This window comes from Myiozetetes cayanensis, unplaced genomic scaffold (genome assembly GCF_022539395.1).
Source record: "Myiozetetes cayanensis isolate MyiCay16 unplaced genomic scaffold, myiCay2020 scf10, whole genome shotgun sequence".
Taxonomy (NCBI): domain Eukaryota; kingdom Metazoa; phylum Chordata; class Aves; order Passeriformes; family Tyrannidae; genus Myiozetetes; species Myiozetetes cayanensis.
Genome location: NW_026086605.1, coordinates 14,592,848 through 14,615,316, shown reverse-complemented (window position 1 = coordinate 14,615,316; position 22,469 = coordinate 14,592,848). Strand labels below are relative to the sequence as shown.

At 44.7% G+C, this 22,469-nt stretch overlaps 1 protein-coding gene across 3 annotated transcripts in view; it reads left to right on the top strand.

Annotated features, from left to right (window-relative positions):
• The window catches only part of HPSE2 (heparanase 2 (inactive)), a 109,750-nt gene that overhangs the window by 2,705 nt on the left and 84,576 nt on the right, over positions 1-22,469 (top strand). For 2 of the 3 annotated variants that reach the window (XM_050305421.1, XM_050305420.1), the window contains exon 3: positions 10,586-10,747. The exons of the other annotated variant lie outside the window; for it this stretch is intronic. In XM_050305421.1, the coding sequence (XP_050161378.1) occupies positions 10,586-10,747 (162 nt within the window). The remainder of the gene's footprint in view (positions 1-10,585; positions 10,748-22,469) is intronic. 3 annotated transcript variants of the gene reach the window in all.

Sequence of the window (22,469 nt, the reverse complement as noted above, 5' to 3'; positions counted from 1 at the left end):
GCAGAGATCTACTCAGCAGCACGGTGCTGAATGGAAAAAACAGATGCATTTGCCAGTTTTCTGATGGCTCTTGCTCCCGCTGTTTCCCCACATAACTTCTGATCTCTCCAAGATGAATGTCCCTCTATTCCCACACGCAGGCAGGTGGGTGAGTTTTTGTGTTCCGTCTTTCACTTGGTCTCCTAGCTGAAGCAATCTCGATATTATTCCTTGGTTTTCTTCTTGTTGAAGGGTTAAAGGGTTTGTTTTAAGCTCTGCCTGCTGAGGTGCACTTCAGGAGCCTGCCACAGCCACCTTGAACAGAAGAAATTAAGTGTCATGCATAAAATTGTGGATAGGACTCATACAAAACATTTGTAAGAATAAATTTTCCCACCTTCAATATTTCAACAACTTGCAGGAGAGAACTGACACTTATTAAATGTCTTCACAACAGCTTTCATGTTAAGGAAGAACTGAAATATTTTGCCTCTTTTTTTTTCAGTTTTCCTCATGGCAATAAAATTGAAATGTAGCAGCCTTCAAAATGAAGCTTTTCATAGAAGTTGTAACCACAGGTCTTAACTTTTCATCACTTAAATATGGAACAGGACCATTGTGAATGTGGGTGAAGGAAGGAGGGGACACATGTGGTGTGTATCAAGCATCGGTGTAAATCAGAAAGGTGTGGTAAAAGGGATTTCCTGCCTGGAAGCAAAGCTTTTGTATTTGTTCTTAAGATCTGTGTGCAAACTCTAGGGCTAGAGTTGCTAGTAGCTCACATCCTTTTGTGCTGGGGCTGCAGTAAGTGCTTCACTAGAGGGATCCAGTTCTCCAAAATGAAATCCTGATGCCAGCACATCTCTTTGCCCTGTTGTATTGGATCTGAGCAGCCATCTTCTCCATTTGGAGCACTGGTCTTGTTTTTGTTCCCTCCTCTATGGCTCACTCAGGACCTGCTTGGGATCAGGGCATACACTTTGCTCTTGCTGCAGAGAACTTACAGCTTCACCAGACAGCATACAAAAAATATTGACATGGGGGAAGCCAACAATCATCCAGCTAGGTACCCTTCCTTCTCCCAAGTTGTCTGGGGTGGCTGGGTGTGTTTTGTGGGCTTTTATATGTCCACTACCTATTTTCTGAAATTTCTTATAGTGGCATGGGAGTGGGGAAGAAGTTGGGGGGCTTGATTAGTTTAAAAAGTCACAAAATATTTAAAAGAGAAAGAAGTGAATTTCTAAGTCTTATGCATCACCCTAATGATTTTTAGTGACATGACAAGTGCTAGTTTGGTTGCTTTATGCTTTGAATGTTTGTCTTTTCATCTGTTCTCCCCGTGGGTGCATACAGACTCCAGGCCTGTGATCCCAGTGCCTGGGCTTTCTTTGCAGCTCCCATAGGTGTTCCCATGTGGTCTGTGCACAAGTGGGGAGGGAAGGGCGCATCTTATGTTCATCTAAGCTGCACCAGCTGGTTGGCTGCAGGACTGAGAGGTGAAGGGCACGTGCACAAGACTGCTCAGAGAACTGCACTTGCGAATGAGTAACTGTGAGGGGTGTTCACACTGTGTGCTCACAGGCCACATTAGTGTGGCCATCTCAGGCATTCAGATGGCAGCAGCAACAGCAACAGGACTGCTTTGCGTCATCCTTCATGGATCCTGTGACCATGCTTGCTGGAGTACAAATTAATTTCTATGCAGGGATCTTCATCCTGTAAATCCCCCTCTACCACCCTGTTGCTCTTCAGACCAGGTATTCCTCACTGCTGCCTTTGATGGTCTTTTCTGTCTCTGTGATGCTGCTCTGTCTTTCTGACTATCAGACCTCCACAGAGATTCACTTTACTCTACACCCCTTTGGTTAAAATTGTATTTGTTTCCCTTTCAAAGAGTTACAACCATGCATACCTCCACCTTTTGAAAATTGCTTTTACCTTGGCCTGCCTTTGGGTTCACCAACCCATCTTTTTCCACTTCTTTCTTCCATGGAGAGCATGGGTGCTCTCTGAGGGTTATAGAAGTTGCTTTTGGTTTGTATCTGAACTATACCTCATTTTCCTGAGAAAAGGTTCTTCCTTTATGTTTCAGAGTAATTATTTTTTTTTTTTCCTGTAAGCACAGACCTGGAAATATCTTGTATTACCAGGTGTGTATCTCTTTCTTTTGTAAGTCTGAGTAGCCTCACCCAAGTCTAGACCAGTCATGTTTGGTCAGTAAAAGTAACAAAGTAGTGCATGCTCTATGGTGGCTGCCTGCGATGCCCAGGAAGAGGGTGCATGTGGCAACTTGTTTCAACACTGAATATAAAACTGGCACAGCAGTTTCATCACCTGGTGGCAGATTTGACCATACCTGACAGAGCAATTCGTAAAAGTGGTTGCCTGTGATAAATGGCCTTGGTGAGCCATAGGGTGTGCAGTTCCTGTCAATAGTAGCATGGCTGTATGTATCTCCTGAACTTTGCTAAATATTAGAAAGTCATCTAACCTGTTATATTAACACCCCATCTGTATTGTACACCAGGTAGCTGCCATCCCATCCAGCCTCTACTCTGGATGGTCTTTTCTGGAGTCCACCCTATTTGGATACAGCATCAGCCAGCCTGGGGTCTGTTTGAAACAGAAACCCGGTTTAATGTATGTCAAGCTCAGTGGTACCAGGAGGTGGGGCTGTGCCGGAGACTTTGTAATGTATGAGGATCAAGAGGTATAACATTTTTAGCATGAGAAGCTTTTCTCTCCTTTAAATGTGCCCTGATGAGTTTGTTTTTCTTCACCAGCTGTTCTCAGTGTTGTTATCTGGAGATGTTTCTCTCCTGCCACAGGTACATGTCTGATTCCAGGGCAGGTACCAAGATGTAAGATCTCATGCTGCTTTTGCTGTTGGATTGCCTAACAAGCAATCTCTTTGGCCTGTCTTTTCACTGCCTCCCATGTGCCAAGGACCAGCTGGGTCTGAGGAATGGGACAATAAGAAACATTGGTCTCTAGGAAAACAGGCTTGAGCAGCTCCTCTTTGGAGCAAAGGCACAGGTAGTTGTCAGTACAAAATTTCTTCTGAAACTGAGTTTATTAAAACTTGACTTGCATGCTGCCTTGGAGGTTGGTGTTGGAGTGTTATGTGTAGTGTGGAATCCTGGTGTGGTTCAGGAAGGGTGCTGCCTCAGTGCATGAGCCCAAAGATCATTTTGGAAGCTCCCTGCTGGTGCTACAGCATGAGTTTGGTGGACTACTGTAGAGCATCCTCATCTGCCTCTCATCTCAAACCCACAAAGACCAGCTTTGGACAACCTGTGGTGGCATAAACATTGCTTATAGCTTCCTGCTGTGCATATCTGCAGAGAAGGAAAACTCCAGGGAAAAAGAAAAGTTTTGCATAGCTGGAGCTCTTCAAGGTGCATTTGCTTCTCCCTCCTGCCCCCAGGCTTTGTGTAGCCTGTCAGGACTGTGTGGCTGAGAAGAGACCAAAGGACACTTTGTGTGGCCCTGTGAGGGCCATGGCAGGGAAAGGGGAAGGGGAGCACATTTGCATGCTGTAGGTAGTGCATCAGAAAATTTTCTGAGCTGAAGTGCATATGGACAACACATTTCAAAAATACTCTTTTAATTGCTCGTAAGTTACTTCCTTCTATTTTATCTCCTTTTTTTTTTTTTTTTTTTTTTTTGAGAGGATACCAGGCATCTGGAAAAATGGTCAATTACAACCAAAAAAATTGAAAAAGACATTTTTCTTAAGCCTTCCGTACTAGTCAGGAGATTTTGCCATATAGTGTGGGAAATTTCACATTATGCTGTGTAATACTGGCATAGGTTTTCTGTGTGTCCTTTCAGTGTTGGATCCATTCCTTCAGACACCTTCAGGTACCTCACAGTGCATCTAAACCTCAAAATTTGTGCAGCAGTGGGAACATCTTTTCACCCTTGCTCAGTCTGTATTGCACAGGCATCTTCTAGGATTTCATGCTGTTAGAATATGTGCAAAGGTCTTAGGTATTGAGTGGAAAGGAAGATAATAAACTGTTCAATGGCCTGAGGATTCCTTTATGTGTTTGTGTGTGGCTGCACAGGGGCTGGAGCTCACCTCAGCTAGGGCTCCTACTCCCATTCTTCTACTCTTTCTAGCATGTTCCTGCCCTCTCCTATGCTTGGAGCATGAGTTTATTTGGTGAGTCAGTTCAGAGACCTTAGCTGGCCAAAACCTGATAGTGGAGAGGTGACTGCACTTCAGCTTGTTCAGCTGCTGAACTGATGAATGCTGCATGACACGTGGAGGTATAGAGGACAGTGCTGCATTGAAAGGAAAGCCTGCATTGGAAGATGGGACTGCAGCAGCCTCAGTCTCAGAATAAATCCTACAAATCTATGTCTGAAGGTGTTGAAACTCACCTCTTGATTCTCTGCCATCAAAAGGCTTGGCCCCCATGCTTGCTTTATGCTCTACACAGTGTCCTTCTGCTGCTTCCCTTGTGTTGGCTCTGGCACATTTCTAATCCTCTGTTAAGAGAGCAGAAAACTAATTCAGGTTAAAAAAAGGAAACTGTTTTACTGCAACTTTAATGAAGAGGATCATAAGGGGCATTGGGGGTTTGAGGATACCTGAGCCAGAGAGGGTTATTGCCATGTGACTGAGACTGTCCCTTTGGCTCTGCCAGCTCATAAAACTGTACAGCAGATGTTTCTGAATGGAGAACCATCCTATAGTCCTGGAAAAAATGAACAAACAAGTTTTCCTTTATTCAAGGAATCATTTTCTGTTTCTGGTCACCCAGGGCCCCTTTTTTGTCTGCTTTATGTCCCTTGACAGTTTAGACATCTGTCCTTTCAGAGCTTGAAGAAGAAACAGTTGGGTTTTTTGCCCTCTGAGTATTTCAAACACAGCTCCTTAGGGAGGACTGTAGAATTTCAGACATTGCAAGCACTCAATCCCCAAGACATGTGGATCCTCTGATGTCCTTTGGACTTCTGGGATTTGCCAGACTTGGGGCTGCTCTGTGTCTTGGCATGAGCTCTGAGGCTAAAGAGCCTCCTGCTCTCTAACTCAAAGGGACCACAACTCCAGGGAAGGAGCTGCAACCTGCTTTGCCTGTGTAAGGAGTCCCAGTGCTCAGTTATTTCCTCAGAAATGAAAAAAAAAAAAAAAAAAAAAAAAAAAAGGCTCTAGAAATCATGTTACACAAGGTAAGGGAGATAATTTCCAAAGATTGCCTGTTTATCTCAATTTTTTTCTTTTTAATTTTCAAATTATTTTGCTAGAACCATGCATGAAAGTTGCTTTAATAACTGCAGGAGATGGTGCAATCAAACAATTAATTCCTGATTTCTTACCTATTTGCTGGTGAGATGAAAGAGATAAAAGATTTCTATGGTTATATATTTGATTGTTTATAATAAGCATCCTTAATTCTCTGAAAAAAAATTACATATTTTTGTAAGTTTCACACTTCTTTCTATGCTACAACTTTGTATGACTTAAAAGTGATTAATGTGAAGTTATACGCACAGGGGAAAGACTTATGACTTTTTGTATACAACTATATGTTCTAAATTAGCAGTTGCCATTCAGGGAAAATGTTTTGAATTTATTATGGATTGGTCTCTGAATACATTTTGGGAAGTAAAGAGTGAATCTAATATTAGGAATATTAGAAAAGAATTGGAAAAACTCACCAAGAGCATTCTTATGCTATAAGTAAACTAGGTGCTGACATACTAATCAGTGTAAAGAATATATATGTGTTGAATAGGGTGATGGAAATAATCAGAGTTTTCATTCAAAGAGATTTTTCAGCTCAGAAAAAATGACCAAGATTATGATAAATGCTGTGAACTCAGTGTCATGCAGAGAAGACAATTTGGGAATGATTATTTACTTGTTTTCATGACAGAAGAAACAGGGAGCATCTAGTGGAATTATTGCACATAAAATGAACAAATATGATTTTTTTTTTTTTTAATAGTGGGAAATAACTTGTGGAACTCATTGTCAGGGAATTTTTCCCAGCTAAAAAAAAAAAAAAAAAGGGACACTGACGTGTCACAAATTTACCCATTGAAGACAGACAGGATGAGAATGCAGTTTGTGTCTTGAGAAATCTCTTGTCCTTCTAAATAAAAGCTGTCTTCTCAATTTCACAGGCACAGGGCATTTCGTAATAATTTCAGCAGACAAATCGGGTTTTTTAAAAAGCATTTCAAAATGTATTGGTTTAAAAAGTAGGTATTTTACAAGTTTCACAGTTTGCAAGTCATAAGAATTTTGCCTAGTCACTCATTAAACATCTATTTAATTAACATAATTTACTAATATTCGTTTTTGGTTTTTTGGGTTTTTTTGTGGTTTTTTTTTAAAGTATTCAGTTCTTTTTAGCATAAAATCAGGGTTTTTTTCCTTTTAAATTTCCTTTTCAAGACTGGAAATCTGAAGCAAACAATCCCATTAGGAGGATGGGCAAACTCAGCTTGTTCTCATGCCCTGGCAGTGGTGACTGTGGCTTTTGCTGGAGTGGTGATGGCTTTGGGCAGTGCTCACTTTAACACATCCACAGAAAGCTGAGTTATACATCCCTTTGACCATAACCAAATCCCTCTGCCCTGTCCACAGAAACCTGGGGCTGTGCTCTTCTCCTCCCATCTTCAACAGGTGGTCGGCTGCAATAGTCTGTCTGCTCCATAACGCCTGGAACAGAACTGCCTGCGGGCAGAGGGTGGTATGAGCCATGGGACGGTGACTTGCACACAGGCCATGCTGATGCTGTGCAAATTCTCAGCTACAGAAGCTCACTCTGTGTGTCAGGGAAACACCCCCCACCCCCGGCTGTCCCTGTGCTGTGTGCCACCCTGGAAGCGTCAGAGCTTGGGACCTCTCTGTCACGGTACTGGTGTGGTGGGAAATGATTCGTGCAACCCCCTTGGTGCAGGTGACTCACAGAAAGGGACTGGTAGAACTCAGCCAGTCCCGGGGTGCCCGGGAAAGGGCATCGCTGTGCTTGTGCCACTCCTGAGGGTGTTTTCTAACTTGTTCTTCAACATTCCCGTTGGTGGTTTCGGTGACCTCCATAGGCTGCATGCGCGGAAGCGCTGGAGATACCCCAAGGGGGGACAGCGATCTGTGCAGGCACTCGGACACAGACCGGCCCTTCGCAAAGCAGCATCCTCCGGCTCCGCAGCCTGGCGAGGGGAGCACTCCTGTAGGAGCCCGGCACATCAGCCGCTCCCAGCGGGGTGGGGCAGGCCGGGCGGGGGTCCCAAGGCCGTCCCAGGGCGGGCGCTCCCCCGCTCCCCGCCGCCGGGATTCCCGCTCCGTGCGCTGATGGCTCCCGGGAGCCGCAGCTCACCTGACCGCCACACGGGTGTGCTCCCGCCATACCGCACGGCTCCGCCGAGCCCGCACCGCCCGGCACCGCGCCGCGGGACCCGCGCCCCGCCGCCCCGCAGCGCCCCGCCGCCCCGCAGCGCCCCGTCCTGCAGCGCCCCGCAGCCGGGGTCCGGCCCGCCGTGCCGCCGCGGGGCAGGCTGAGCTGGCCAGGGTACTGACCCGGCCCCGCCAGGGGCACGGCTCCCCGTCCGCCGTCTTTGGAAAAACATTTGGCATCCTCTGGGGCTTCCACATCTGGAGTTCTTCTTTCGCACTCCTGGCAGGAGCTGCTCGGTTCCGTGTTTTGCCGGGCGGTTTATTACTTTTTTCTCTCCTTTTTTTTTTTTTTTCCCCTCTTTCTATAGAGGCTCAGGAAGGCAGTGAATGCCCTCCTGCCCACTCGGGGCTGCTCTGCCCAGAGCCTCCAGGGTACTCTCTTCCTTCTTGGGTTCCTTGCATCTGTCTGTTTTCTGTTTCATCCTTTAAGATTTGGGGACGGTGGGCTCCTGGCTGTCTATGTCCTTCAGGTTGCTCTTGCTGACATTTCCCCAGAGCCTTCAGAAGCTGTGGTCTGCCACCCCTCTTCCCTCAGTGCTTCTGGTTCAGCAGAGTGGTGCAGAGGCTTTGTCTCCTTCCCTGCACTGAGTACTGCCTGGTAGGCTATGAGGGACCAGGTACTGAGTTTTTTTGGCAAGCTCTATATCTAAGACATCTGCCCCCTGTTTAAACTGGAGCTATAATGACTATGGGTTCCACCTCCATTTTTAGGTTTTGGGTGAGTTTCTTGGTTCCTTCAATCTGGGAAGACAGGACCTCGCATGTCTTACCTCTAGTTCCTGACTGTCTGCAGTGACAGCTCTCTGAGAACCCCATGAAGACAACTATCAGACAGTGCTCCCACCTATCTGCCCTGCATGCCTTCTGCCATACTCTCCCAAGGATTTGCCGAAGTGTGCTAATACTTGTCACAGCAGCTTAACACAACACTGCTCCTGCTCTTCATTCCTGGGCCTGCCCTTTGTCCCCAGGCCCTGCTGACAATGCACACAGAGCCATCCCTGTGGTCCCCAAAGATGGATGTCACACAGGACCCATTGCTGTGGCTCCCTGCACTCCCCAGGGTTCTGGCCCCTGAACCTAGTCCTGGGGCAATGGTTCCTCTCCATGGGTCCACATTGACCATGGTTTGGGTTTTAGAAGTCCTCCATTCCTTTTACCAAACAAAACTCCCCTATAGCAGTTTGAAGAGAACTGGAAACAACGTATTGACCATCTAGTTTCAAACCTCTCTGCCTCTCAATATTCTCCTCCTTCAGGGCATCCTTGATGTGTTTTGCTCCATTTTGTCTCGGGGATGGAGGGGTGTACAGCTGTTGCCTTCAGTTCTGTAGAAAGGGATATCCTTTCACCCAGGAAGGTGAATGCCTATTCATGGGCTCCAGGTGACTCTGGCAGCTATAGTAATAGCCTTTCCAGTGCAGGAGAGAGGTAAGGTTATGTTTCTCAATCTTCAGTTCTCCAAATATTTCACACTGCAGGGGTTGTTTAGGATTTTATCATTCATTAGCTGGGCAGAGGCACAAATCTTACACAGTGCCTACCTAAGAGATTGTGGACTAAAGCACATGGTCAAGGGGTATGTGCTCATTATCTGCAGAGCAACATTATTCATTCATCTTGCTTCATCTCATCTCCCCACACTGATGCCTCTGTGCTGGATGTTGAAACACTTCTCATGATCATATTTTCATGCTAGCTGGATGCTGCCCTGTATCCACTCCTGAGTATGCTAGCTGTGGGTGGAGAGAGAACTCATGTCCCTAACTACAGACCATGGGTACTTTAATGACATTGTTGTTCTGAGCAGTATGATTTAGACAGGCTTTAGAGAAGCTATGCTAATCCCACACTATGCAGGAAAGAGGAAGAACACAGCCTGGGCAAGACGAGTGTAGTGACTCTAGGAGGAGGCTCAGAGACAGAAATATAATGTGGCTTCCAGTGCTTCACCCCATGTTTGGAGGCAGTTCCCTGCCAGCCCAAAATATAGCGGAGCTTTGAACCTAAGTTTGCTGAACCTGAGATTGGACACTTCAAAAGACAGGGGTATGACTATTGGAAGCAACTTTGATGTTCCTTGATGTGCATAAAAACAGTGGTGCTGGAGGGTTTGTGTGGAGCAAGATGTGAGTCTCTTCTTACATCAAGCTCCCTCAGCAGCTTCTAGCTAGATTGGAATTGAACCAAGCTGGAGTGTGTATGTGGAGCAAGACATGACTCTCTTCTGACAATAAACTCCTTCAGAAACTTTTAGCTAGATGGGAATGAAACCAAGCAAAGAGCAACCTCGTGATGCAAAGGGTGACCTCATGCAATGTGGTGGAAGAACTCCAACTTCCATCCTTCCTTATCAGAGCTGGCCGCCTAAGGTTTTCTAAGAACTAGACACAGTATTTGGTGCCTGTGGATCTGAACATGTTGCAGAGTTTATTAAACTCATAAGGGACCTTGCAAGGACTAGTTTACACCACTCCCCTCCTGCTTAGACTGTGCACATCTTACTTCGTTCTTGTTCTGCCCTGCTACTCCATCATTCCATTTCCCCAGCAGGTGAGTAGGTCTAGGAGAGAGAATATCATATTCTTATCTCACAGTATGACTTATAGGATGCTCATATGAAAATAAAACAATTATTAAATAATCTTTCTCCCTCCTGAACTGAGTATCAGGAGTTAGAAAGGTACAGGCACTTGTTGAAAGAGTTAGAAGCCATACTGACTTATGATAGCTGCACTGAAGATAAACAAGCTGTCTTCATCACCTCTTTGACAGGCAAGGTTAAATGGAAGCAAGGGATTACTAGAATGAGATTTAGTCTTTTCTCATTATTTAGCGTCAAACACACCAGTAACGGGGTTGTAATTTAAAAGTTGTGAGACTTTTGCGCTTTCCTGAAAGGGAGGGGTTATCATTGTAAGAGAGCAACAGCTAGGCAGGAGAAAGATGAAAAGGCCAGTAGGTTGCGTGAGCATATGACTTGAGCTTTCTGTGGGGAAAAAAGAGACTTGAGCAGGGGATGGTCATTTGATAGGTGGATCCAAGAGGTTTGGATCCTTTTTTCGGGTTGCTCTTTCTGAGTGATGGTTGTGTGACTGACGTGTTGGCTGGTGCTGATCCAAGTGTCTGGTGAAAATGAAAATGAAAGCTGAGGTTTGGCCATCTCCCTTTTTTCTTTCCCTTTTGCTGTAGACATTGTTCGCAGCGACATTGCCCTGGATAAGCAGAAAGGCTGTAAGATCGCCCAGCATCCTGACATAATGTTGGAACTACAGAGGGAAAAGGCAGCTCAGATGCACTTGGTTTTGTTAAAGGAGCAGTTTTCAAACACATACAGCAACCTCACACTAACAGGTAAGGCTGCAAGACCAGCTCTGGAGCTAGAAACTGGGCCTAGTTCTTGCTAACTCACAGGTGTGTTAAAACCCTCCGGTTCTTCACCTCTGTATGAATCAGCATCTCTCTGGCTGCTTCTGTTTCCTACCAAGATTACTGGGTATTGGGAGGGAAAGGACCTGCAGAAACTGGAGGTGGACTCATAAGGCCTCTGCAGCTGGCACCTATGCAGACACTCCAGATTTGGTGCCCCTGAACAGAACATTTTCTACAGTCTGACCTAAGCAGAATACCACGGCATTGAAGTGCTGGAGAAATCTCCCTGCTAACTGTTCACGTTGATGGGTCTGCAGCAATTACTAAATTTGGAGTCCTTTAAGCTGCAGCTGATTTTTTTTTCTTTCCAGAGCATGCACTTTGTGTGAACCCAGTAAATATTAAAGAGCAAATATAAAGGGATAATGGCCTAGACAGAGATGAGAGGATACTCTTTTTCTGGCAACTGTTTGTATTATCCAGAGAACAGAATCTCAAAGGATGGAGGAGACTGCCACATTTTGGATACACATTTAATGGTGCTTGTAAAGGACTGATGTCTTCAGGCAATGAGTGGGCAGCAGGATGGGATCCCAGCAGCCAGCAGGGTCCTTTCATAGCTGTTCTCCTTATCACTACAGCTGGATGAGCCACAGACGATGGGAAGGAGGAAGAGACTAATAAATCAAACAAGATCCCCTTCTCCTCTTGACAGGTCCCTTTCCTGTGAAAGGCAGGCAGGCATCTGACTTTTATAAGAAGGAGGGCCTGAGCTCTGTCTGGGGAGGAGATGGTGGCTCTTGGGTGCTGCTGGGCTGAGAGAGACAAACGGGTCCTGCTCAACCTCCCCTCTCTCTGCTGCCAACCCTAATTCAATGTCCAGCTCCTGCCTTGAAGCCCACATGGGTTTGTGTCCTCTCCAGTGTATCAGTGAGCTCTGGCTCTCCTGGGAACATCAGCTGTGCTGGACCTCTTGGGGACCCCACAGAGGTGGGATGGTGATGTCAGCGCCGTCAAAGGGCACAGCCCAGGGGGTCACTAGGCATTGGAGTGTGGCTGAATTGCATCATTCCTGAAGGCCCAGCATTTAAATGGGATCCTTAGAGCCGTTTCTCATTCTCTGTAATGTAATCCACTTGGCTGTTTATTCCCAGTACAACTGCTGGAATCAACATTGTCAGCTTTTCCCCTGACAACTTGCTTACTTTCCACTAAACAAACTTCCCTAGAGAAGTGAAGCCGCTCTCCCCTATCCTCCTTCCCTCACTGCTTCAAAAGCTCTCTGGCATTGCTCACATTTTTTACAGAACCTGCAGAGCAGAGGTACTACCTGGTTATCAGCTTAGCTCTTAGCCTTTCCAAGTGTGTTTACAGGATAGTTCAGAAGGTTTTAGCTCTAACTCTCCGGGGAGAGAGAACAATTTCACCAGAATATTACCCAAAGAACTATTTTAATGTCCTTTAACTCCCTTTGAATGTGAGCAGAGCAACTTCATAATTGTTATGAAGTTTAATCTTTTATTTCATAGACATAGTCTGAGAACATAGACTCTAGACAGCTAAGCATAATATTTAACTGGAACTCTACGAACTTGTGTAAATATTTCCCTTCTCTGTGATGGATCTGGTGTTTGGGGTGGGCAGAGGGGGTTGTACGTCTGTAAGAAGGTCATTTCTTACCTTCAAAATTCAATCAGCCAGAGTTTGCTTGAGGACTTCTTTTTGTTCTGTACAGTGGGTTTGTACAGTGCTATATAGGGAGTCACCAGGTCATGAGGAAAGGTGTTGGAGCAAGAATGCAGACATAGTGTAGGGAGGGACAGTGAAGAACTGAGTTTGCAGGGATGGAGTATCCGTTGAATCCCTGAGAGGAGAGTTTCCTCCTGGGGATCTGTGTCTAGGAGTCACTTCTGACCTTCAGTGTCCGACTGAGACTGGAGGAATATTGAACCCCACACCGCTGTGTGAGAGGGGTCCTACTACTGCTAGTTCTCGCAGCACTTTGTTTGTACTAAAGAAACGTAAATGGAATATCTTGCCCAAAGTCCTGTGAGAATACAGATGCTTTATAATGAGATAGGTACTCTCAGAGAGCTTGAGAGGCATTTTTATTCCCATATTACTACCACTACCACTGTAGTGATTTGAACAAAAAGTCCCATTCTCTACCTCCTCCTCCCACATAACACAGTTCTATGAACAACTTGAAAGACTATAGATCAGGCCTCCCACTCTGCCTACAAGTGGGGGCAAGACGTATTGCTGTCAAGCTCGCATACAGTATCATCATGGCTTTAGGAATGAAAGCTCTCAAAGTGCAGGGAATGGGATTCTGCAGTCCCTGTGGCATCAGCGTAAGTTGTGGGCTTTTTCAAATCTATTCACCAGTTGCACATATTTCCCAGTGTGTTCCTTGTTTCAGCAGTCAGGCAGGGTTGTGTTGCGCTGGGATTTAAGCTGCTCCCAGCAGCAGGTACCTCCAAGGTAAGAGCGTGTCTTAAAATGAAATGTGGTTTTTTTTGTGCTAAGACACAACTGAGACTGAGTGAAACCAGGCAGTCTTTCTGGCTCTCATTCCTCCAGGAACACATGTTAGACTCTGTCTTAGACCACTCTGGTTTCTCTTGTTGTGTATGAGCGTTCCTCGGCTCCTGTATGCAGGCTTTCTCTTGCATCTTGCCTCTGCTTTCTGTATGTGATCTTTCTAGGCTTACTGAGGCGGCCTCACTGACATGAGTGATTGCCTTTGATCTGTGACAGTGCTATTTAAATGCCATAAAATATTTTGAGGTTTATTAATCTTTGCTTTTTATCCCTTGGTGCTCAGAGATAGGTATCTCATTTTACAGATCATCATCTCTGGTGCTCCAGGGTGAGTCTGTGGTAGAGCAGAGGGAGAGTGCACAGCACTACCTGCTCTCCCCTGGGAACTGGCTTTCTGAGCTCAGCCTGTGGTGCAATAGAGGAGGAGAAGGAATCTTTCCCTAGAAACACTTCTCTCACACTGGAGCAAGCAGTGATTCTTCTACACTTTGTGTCAGATGGAGTAGAAGTTGCAATCCTCACAGCAGGCTTCCCTCCTTTGCAGCCCTCAGGAGAAATGTTTAGGTGACAGGAAGGCCATTTTGGAGCCCTGGAACTGAGGGGTAAATGCACAGCATTGGGCTGTCAGCAGGTGAGGTGTGAGGAACTGCAATGCATGCAGGTTTCAGGGAGTGAGCCTGTGGGGAGTGGGGCAGCAGCAGGCAAAGCTTTGATAAATTAAATATGAATTCCTCCATCTGTGGTGCCAGTTTGGGCTGGGGTAGTGTATTGTATTTGTACTTTAGGAGACTTGATATCCACAGGTTTCTGCGCTATTATTAAGTAAAGCCTGTTAAGCCCATGGAAGAGGGGATTATTCAGGTCAATAGACATATGTGAAAAACTGTCCCCTCCTGTATTTACATGAAGTGCTAAGTGTAACTGAGCTTCCCAAGAAACAAGTACAGACTATAAATTTCCCTCTAAGAGTTCCCATCAAGAGCAAACAAAATAGTGCCCCACTTCTCGTTCTGAACTATGGAGAAACATCTCTTCTTTCTGCTCTACCTTCTGCCTGAAGCTGCAACTCAGATTACTTCACTGCATCAAGAGACTAATAATGACAACTCTCCAGCCTGTCCTACCACACCATGTCTGTGCTGAAAAGGAGAGCTCAGCTGAGGAGACCACAGGGTGTGTGGTGGGAGCCCACCATCCTGTAATATCATACAACACAGCCTTTAAAAACAGCTGTTAACAGGGCAGACCCTCCCCACAGGGCACATAATGCTGCACTGTGGACCCACAGTGGAGCATTAGCAGAGTGTCTCTTCCAGCTGCACTGAGAGAGACTTGAAGGGATTAAACTCAGGTGGCAACTGCTAGGAACAGAGCTGAGAGTTGCCAAAGAGTGGATTTCACTCTCTTTGTCCAACACTCCAATCAGGTGTTTTACAGTACCCTGTTAAGGTAATTACATAGCTTAAATTCTGCCATAACAGCAGTTGTGAGATCTGTGTGAGGTTTTTCTTCGAAAAAAGTCTACTTTTGGAGATGTAAGCAGCCAGGCAGAGACCCTCTTTGTCCAAGGTAAGTGGTATGGGGATGTGAGGTGATGGTGACAAAGTGTGCACACCAGTTTTTCGCCAGTGGGATGTGTAATGATGGGATGAATGGAACAAAGCAGAGTGTTGGGGAGCAGAGCACGTGTGTGGTTACTGCAGAAAACTTATGTGGAGGTGGCACAGAGCAAAGATGAGGGCAGTGTGTCTGTATGAAGAGCTTTCAAGTGAGACACTGTCCCACAGAAATATGTTTTTTTGTGTCTCCCCAAAGACAGCAAGAGCCAGAGGTGTGCTTATTCTTTGGCAGTGAATCACATGGCTCAGGTCGAGCACCTGTGACATGTTTGTTTCCTGCACTTGTGAACCTCCCCTGGTGGTTTTGTGATTCTTGTCGAATGCTGTGGCTCTGGGAGATGGTGGTCCTGGAGCAGGACATGTCGATAGCGTCTGGGACCTGGTGGGTCTGGAGAGGACCATGGCTCAGAGACTGCCCGTGCAAGAGAGTCTGTGCAGGGAGCAGGGTATGGAGCTGGGTATGTTTTTGGTGCCTCTGCTGCTGGGCAGCAAGGCTACTCTGGTTAATTTTGCTGGAGTTTTCCCCAGATGGGTTTTAGCCCCAGGTACAGCTAACTCCATGTGGCTGGTTGGGGGCCACCTTGTGAGGTGATACCTGAGAGGGTTGTTGCAGAGATAAGTACAACTTCCTTGTCTTTTTGACAGCTTGTTTGGGATCAGTAACCTAAATGTCCTGTAGTCTGCACAGCAGTCATATGTATCATAGCTGTTTTACTGCACCGGGGTGGTCTGCACTGCACTTGCTCTCAAGCTTTTCTTCAAGGAGAATGATCTCTGGGGCTGTGTAACAGGCCCAAGAGTGTCTTTTGGATCAAGCTCTCTGCCCTTCTGTCCATCACAGTCCCTATAAGTTACACACATCATTCACAGCATAGTACAAAATAGATCTGAAAAGGACCTCAAGAGGGCATCTTCTAGCCTTTTCTGTGACAAATCTGTACCTGGTATCCGCTTGGGGAAAGGTGTATAAGGAGAGGCAATATCTTTTGTGTGACCAGCTGGTACAGTTGGAAAATTAGTCAAACTCTGGGGGGCTTGAAATCTTGGTTGGGCCTGAAGAAGAAAAAGTAGCATTCAAAGCTAAAAGCAGAGTGAAAATCATTTCCCTGAGCTGGTCTCCTTGATTAGCACAACTGGGATACTGGTGGGGAAGTCATGTTAGCAAGGGGAAGACAATTATGTCATCAACTCCAATGGGAAAGAGGGGCAGAGAATTGCTGCGAAACACTGGAGGTTTTTGTGGGAGGAGGGTAACAGGAAAATTGTAATGTCATTAAAAAAGTATCTGTACTGAGCCCACAGTAAATGACCAGCAGAGGTGCCAGCCTTTTGAGGATGGTTTGCAGGTGTCTTCTGAGACCTTGGGATCAGAATCAACAGAATGGTGCTGGGAAAAATAAATCATGGTAAACAATCTCTTGTAACTGAATGTTTTTGTGCCATTATCAGTTGTTTATATGAGCTCATTCTGAAACAAAGTGACTTTGTTTTTACTGCACAACCTTCTGAGGGTGTTTGGTGCACAGCTGAAATATATGGTGCTCCTGAACATGTCTGTGTAAAGCCAGCAGGCTCTCGGGGCTCGGCAGCCAGGCAGCAGCTTTACCCAGGTTGTGGGGTCATCACTGATGACCGATTCAGATGATGTGGCTTTATCCTTGTTTTAAAACCTTCTGTGATGACAGTGATGTGCCCTCCCTCAGCAGTTGGTTCTAGGGCATAATTAACTATATCATTGTGGAGTTGGTATTTTTAAAATCTCTTCCTTCAGTTTAAGCCCATGATGGCATGTCTTCTTCCCATGGACATGGAGAACAGCTTACAGCACTCCTTTCCTTTTGCAGAAATCTTTTACATATTTGAGGCTTGTTATCATGTTTCCCTGAAGACTTTTGCTCTCTGTGCTGAACAACTGCTTTTCATTTGCTCTTTTCTCATGTCCATTTTATTTTCAATTTGAATGACACGTGCGTGGTTGATTCTGCCTCTTGAGGTCCTTTTCAGCCCTCTTTACAATTTTTTTGTGGTTCTGTGTTTTGTTGGGGTCCCTTGGGCTCTCTCCAGTGGGTCTGGGATGCTTTTGAAGCTCATTGCCTTGAAATGAGACCACTATTGTAGCCGAGGCCTTTCTTGACTGAGAAAAGCAGTGGGGTTATTTTGTGTACCTTGTGCGTGACACTCCTGTCTGTATAATCATGGAATTTTTGCTACAATATTACTTGTTCATGCATGCAATTTTGTGTACTATTTCCCAACCAGCTGTGCATTCCCCACATGGAATTTCATGTAGTCTCTATTTTTGTAATTTTATAATTAAAATGCTACACAAAACTGGAGGTATAGTCTTGAGAAAGTAGAGATATACAACATCTGTTGCCTCTCTCTCACATATGAGACCCTTTTGCACTATCAAAGAGAAGGCAGGTTGCCTTCACATGGCAGGGCTATTGCATCCAGCCCTTTCCTTGCAGATGGATTGTTTGATGATTTGTTTCAAAATTTTTCCAGGAATTGAAGTTATGTTGGCTGGCCTGCAATCTCCTTGATTTTTCAACCTGTTAAATATAGCCAGTATATTTGCCCTTTTCCGGTCTTTTGAAACCTCATTTGTCTTCCAGCAATTCCCGTAGATAGTTGCTGACGGACCTCAGCCTATTTGAAAACATCAAACTTCCCATAATTTTCATTCTGCTCAGGTGCTACCAGACATGCTTTTACTCTGTTGCTTTGAATTACATTAACTCTGTGCTCTTACAATTTTATCCTTTTTTAAATGAAGTCTGAACCAACAAAAGCATTAAACATTTCTGTTTTAATTCTGTGAGTTGTTGACTATTGTGAAATTCTGTCCCAATTTATTCCTCTTTGCTTCCTGAGACAGCTGTGAGCCAAACCCTTGGGATCCCCTGCCTTCTCTTACCCTAATTAGTAGTTTTACAACTGGTTTTGTGCTGACAACATGTGTGTGTGTGAGAGAGGTCATGAAGGTGAATCTCTTTTTCAGGTGACACCCTCTAGTCTGTTAAGCCACACTTTGGCTTTCTCATTATCTGATTACGTTATTGCTTTTGTAACTGTGGGAAATATGGCTTCCTGTGACGTGATCAGAATTTATTAAATTCAATTTACTGTGCAATTTAAATAGCCTCACAAGAAAGACATTTTATACATTTTGCATCTTAAAATTAGCAGTTTTACGTACATTATAGTATGTAAGGTCATTACCAGAACCAGTCAGTGCTGGGTGCTGTGTAGAGTATAAAGAAAACACATAAACCTAACAGAAAACAGATTTTTGGTGGAAAGGGGGAGGGCTTACACGCACTAACAGCTTTGGAAGGGCTTGTGGTGTGTTCAGTGTCATAAACCAATCTATTAACCTTTTCTCATTGCTCAGGAGGTGCTGAACTCTTTGGTCTGCCTCTTTCCACCGATGTAGTTATCAAATGTCTCCTCATTACTGCTGACAATCCCTGATGTGAGCAGTTTCTGGAGCACTTGGCTCTTTCGCTCTGTCACTCTCTCCTGGTGCTGTTCCTTTGTGCTCATCCATATTAGCTGATGGAGTTGCCATTTCTCCTTTGCATGCTGTGAGCCATGGGGAAGTCTGTGATCTACCCTTATCGTACCCCCACGCTAAGATAATTTACATCTGCTCCCTTATCTTGCTGCATGTTTACAAAACACCATCTTTCCAGAACTCCCTGTCCATTTGGCACAAAATCTTACTTGCCAACCCTCTCAGATTACCAAACCCTCTGTTCTTACAAAGCACTAATTTTACTCTGTCACTATTTCCTATTCTTTTCCAAAGAAGTACTAACACTAATTTCAGGCTTCCTCACCTGCGGTGCTTTCCACCTGCATGGCTTTCCTCAGTTTTTTTCTTTGTAGATGAGAATCAAACTTTGAGGAACCTTCTTCCTAGTTTTGTTCCTCTCTCTTCTTTCACAATTTTTTTTGTTAGTGCATTCCAGGAACTTGATGCAAGGCTGTTTCTGATGTGTTCCTTTCCCCACAAATGTGTGGGCAGTTAAAGGTCCCTAATTACCAGCAGGTTCTGTGTTTCAGATGCTCCCAATAAGCCTGTGCTTCTGATCTCCCTGATTTTGTAGCCTAAAGCAGACCCCCAGTGTGCCAGTGTCTGGGCTCCTTCCAGTCTTACGTTACACAGTGGGTTTTATACCTGCCTTCTGTACTATTGAGTTTCACCCCCTGCTTTTATGCTGGGCCCCCAAGATCATTCAGACCTCCTTGTGTGATGTTTCTCATCCTTTGCTGCACTCATGATACTTCTCCTCTTTGTCAGCACTGTGCTTAGCTCTGACTTTCAACCCCTGGATCTTTCTTTGCCTCTTTCCACCGGGTTAAAAACACCTTCTCCTCCCACACTAATTTAACACCTTACTGCCGTAAAACAGCAGTCAAATCCTGTGGATTTTTCTCTTTCTTAAGCTGAATAGATGTGGCTCCTTAAGCTTCAGTTTGCCAAAGTCCTGTCGTGCCTCCTCCTCCGACCTGTGGCCATGCAGAACAGACTTTTCCATCCCGGAGATACAAGCCCTATATTGTCTTCCCGTACGTGTATTATCTTGTGCTTGGCTGAATTAAAGCACGCTTCATTGGATGGTGGCCATTTAGCCATACAAATTGGATCACAGGGTACATGAAGGATGTTTTGTTCCTTATTTGCTAACCTTCATTTGTGCTATCTGCAAGCTGCCTCCAAGGATCTTGTATTTATCTAAATGATTGGTAAAAACACTGCATCCTGTGGGATGGGAAGCAGGCGATGGATAGGTTTTTGTCTCATCAGCCACTTCTATCTATATACTTATGCCAAATTATTTCTATTAATGCTAGTTCTTAAATCAAGCTGTAACATCAATTAGAGAGAACTTGATTCTGTACAACATATGTTGTCTGGTAATTAGCTGAGACATAAATATAATGAATTATTGGTAGATTCTCATATTGGCTTTTAATTAGTTTGTGAAGTTCTGCTGTCAGCATGACTGGCTGTTGGTCCATAGGTCAGTGAGTCCTGCTGAAGTGCCAACATGGGGTTAGGGCTCACCTACCCTTCTAGAGTTACTTGGCATTCCAAGATTTATTAAAAATTAGCATTAGCAGGTCAGAGATCTCCTTAGCACACTTGGAGGTGCAAATTATCCAGGGTGGGTGATTTAACAGTGTTTATCTAAAGCAGATGTTATCTAATACATCTCTTGGTCGTTAATAAATGGTGGTGTATATAATCGTCTCGTGATGAGTTCATCATTTTTTTTCCTCAATACAGAGCACATGTATTTATAGTTTGACAGTTACCATTGGTAATTTTATCAAGTGCACAAAATAAGGCATCTGTATCTTTTTTTCACATTTCCCTTATTTCCTCTATATTTAAATACCCACTCACTCTTAATTCATGAAGGCATGAATTTTTCCATCATATTTTTAAATACTTTATTAATTTTCTACACTTTGCAATTTGCATCTGGTTGCTATTTCTTTGGCTTTACAATCAAGGCTTATATTGTCTTCTATTATCTCTGTCTATACCACTGCGTAAGGATGGATTTCCTGCCAAAATCCCCTTCCAGCATGGTGGTGGAATATGCTGACTTTGGCCATCTAAACCACCTCAAAACAGTGTAAAAAAGCCTGACCAAAAACCCCTTTGAATATTCATTTGGATTATTTTGTCCAGTATTTTTTTCCTAATATTTTAATTAGTTTTTTTTCCCAGCCTGGACATGTTGAAGCACCTTGGGTATATATTTTTGACTGGGATTACTGCCCCACTAGCTTTTATCAAATACAGGCTTGAAGAAGGTAGCTGCCAATGTGGGCAGAGCAGGAAACTCTGTGTCTGGTGAGTTTTCAGCATTTTTAAAAACTATCCTAGAAAATTGTGACATAGCAACAAATTTTGCTGCAGTTGGAAGAGTATTGCTTCAGCACTCCAGCCACCATCCCTATGTATTTGCTCCCTGTGAAAATAACAGGAGTGGTTATTTACGTGCTGCTGAGGAGCGTGCAGCCGGGGATCGGGGATGTGTGACTGTTGTGCGCAGGATACGTCTGACAGACCCATGCTTTGTGGCTGGGCTAACTCATGGGGAAAACAGAGAGGAGAGGGGAAAGGCGCGGATGGTAAGCCTTGGCTTGGCGGGGAGTGGCTGGGATAATCTCTGTGGCTGGACCCTGGCTCCTGCCCCACGCTGCTCGGTGGGGGCACTGCCTGCTGGTGGGAACGCGGTTTGGTTCCCAAGGCTTGTTCTCCAGTTGCTTGCTCTAACCCTTTTTCCATCTGTCCATTCATTTATTATTTACCGCCTTCTCTTGCTCTTTTCTTCATTAGCTGTTCCCAGTGCTCCTGGCTCAGGAAAGGGATGTCTTGTAGGGAACACAAGGGCAACAACAAATGTGGTTGTAGCGCTCCTCTGACAGTCCTCTTTGCTGTGGGTACAGGACTGTATGGCATGCACAGTTAATTAACTCTAACTTTTTTTCCAAGCTGAGAAAAGGGTCAAAATCCTGGAAATATAAGTTTCTTGGAGTCCCCATGCAGTCTATGCTCTGCTTTTCGGAGGCTCATACTGGGGATGGATACATGGGGGTGGGAGAGTAATGTGAGAGCCTGTGGATTTGCATGCTTTGTGCAACTAAAAGTGGTGGGGGAAAAGCAAGGTTACAAGGTGTTCAAAAGAAATTTTGGATCTCTCTTTACTTCATTAAGTTTTATATCGGTTTGCTGTGCCAAGAGACACAATCATTGACTTTCTTGAAGAAATTAAAACCTCCATGAGTTTAACTTTCTTTTTTCTCTGATGAAAAGGTGGCAAAAGCAAAGGTTTTGTAGGAGAAACTGAAACCAGTTCAAATATAATTCTATTAACTAATTAGGGGAACTCTGGAAATGGGACTGAGACTAGCAGGCCTTTTTTTCTTCTTTTTGCTGGGGCACTCCAAGAATTGGATCACCTGGGGAAAGCATGTTTAAGAAATACCAGATGGTCTCTGCGATGCTCCAGCTGTGGACAATCACTCCCAGCCAGGCAATCTGCCTTGCTGTCGAAGCCCTCTAAAACTGTGCTGCCCATTTGTCATGCTTCTCCAATTGCAGCGCTCTGGATAGCTTCTTTTTTCCTTGTCTGGCTCTTCCTTTCCAGTTTTTATCACCCACCCCCTCCATGAGCTAATGTAGTAACATCCCTTCATTGGCTATAAATCCATTGAAGAGCCATATATAAAATATTACTTTGTTAGGGAAGATTGGGAAACATCTGTTTTTTACCCATAAGAGTCAGTCTCTACTTGTCTCCTATGACGATGTGACTATTTATATATTTGTAACGAAAAAGGAGGAAAGAAAATGGGAATCCTAGAAAAAAAAAATGAGTGGAGCCTCTAAATGGAGGAAACTGATTCAGCTCTGGGATTTGTTTGGAGGCTTTTTTGGAAGGTTGGGAGGGCACAGGCCAAGAAATTGCTTAGATGTCTGACAAAGTAACAATCATACCAAGTGCAGAAGGTCC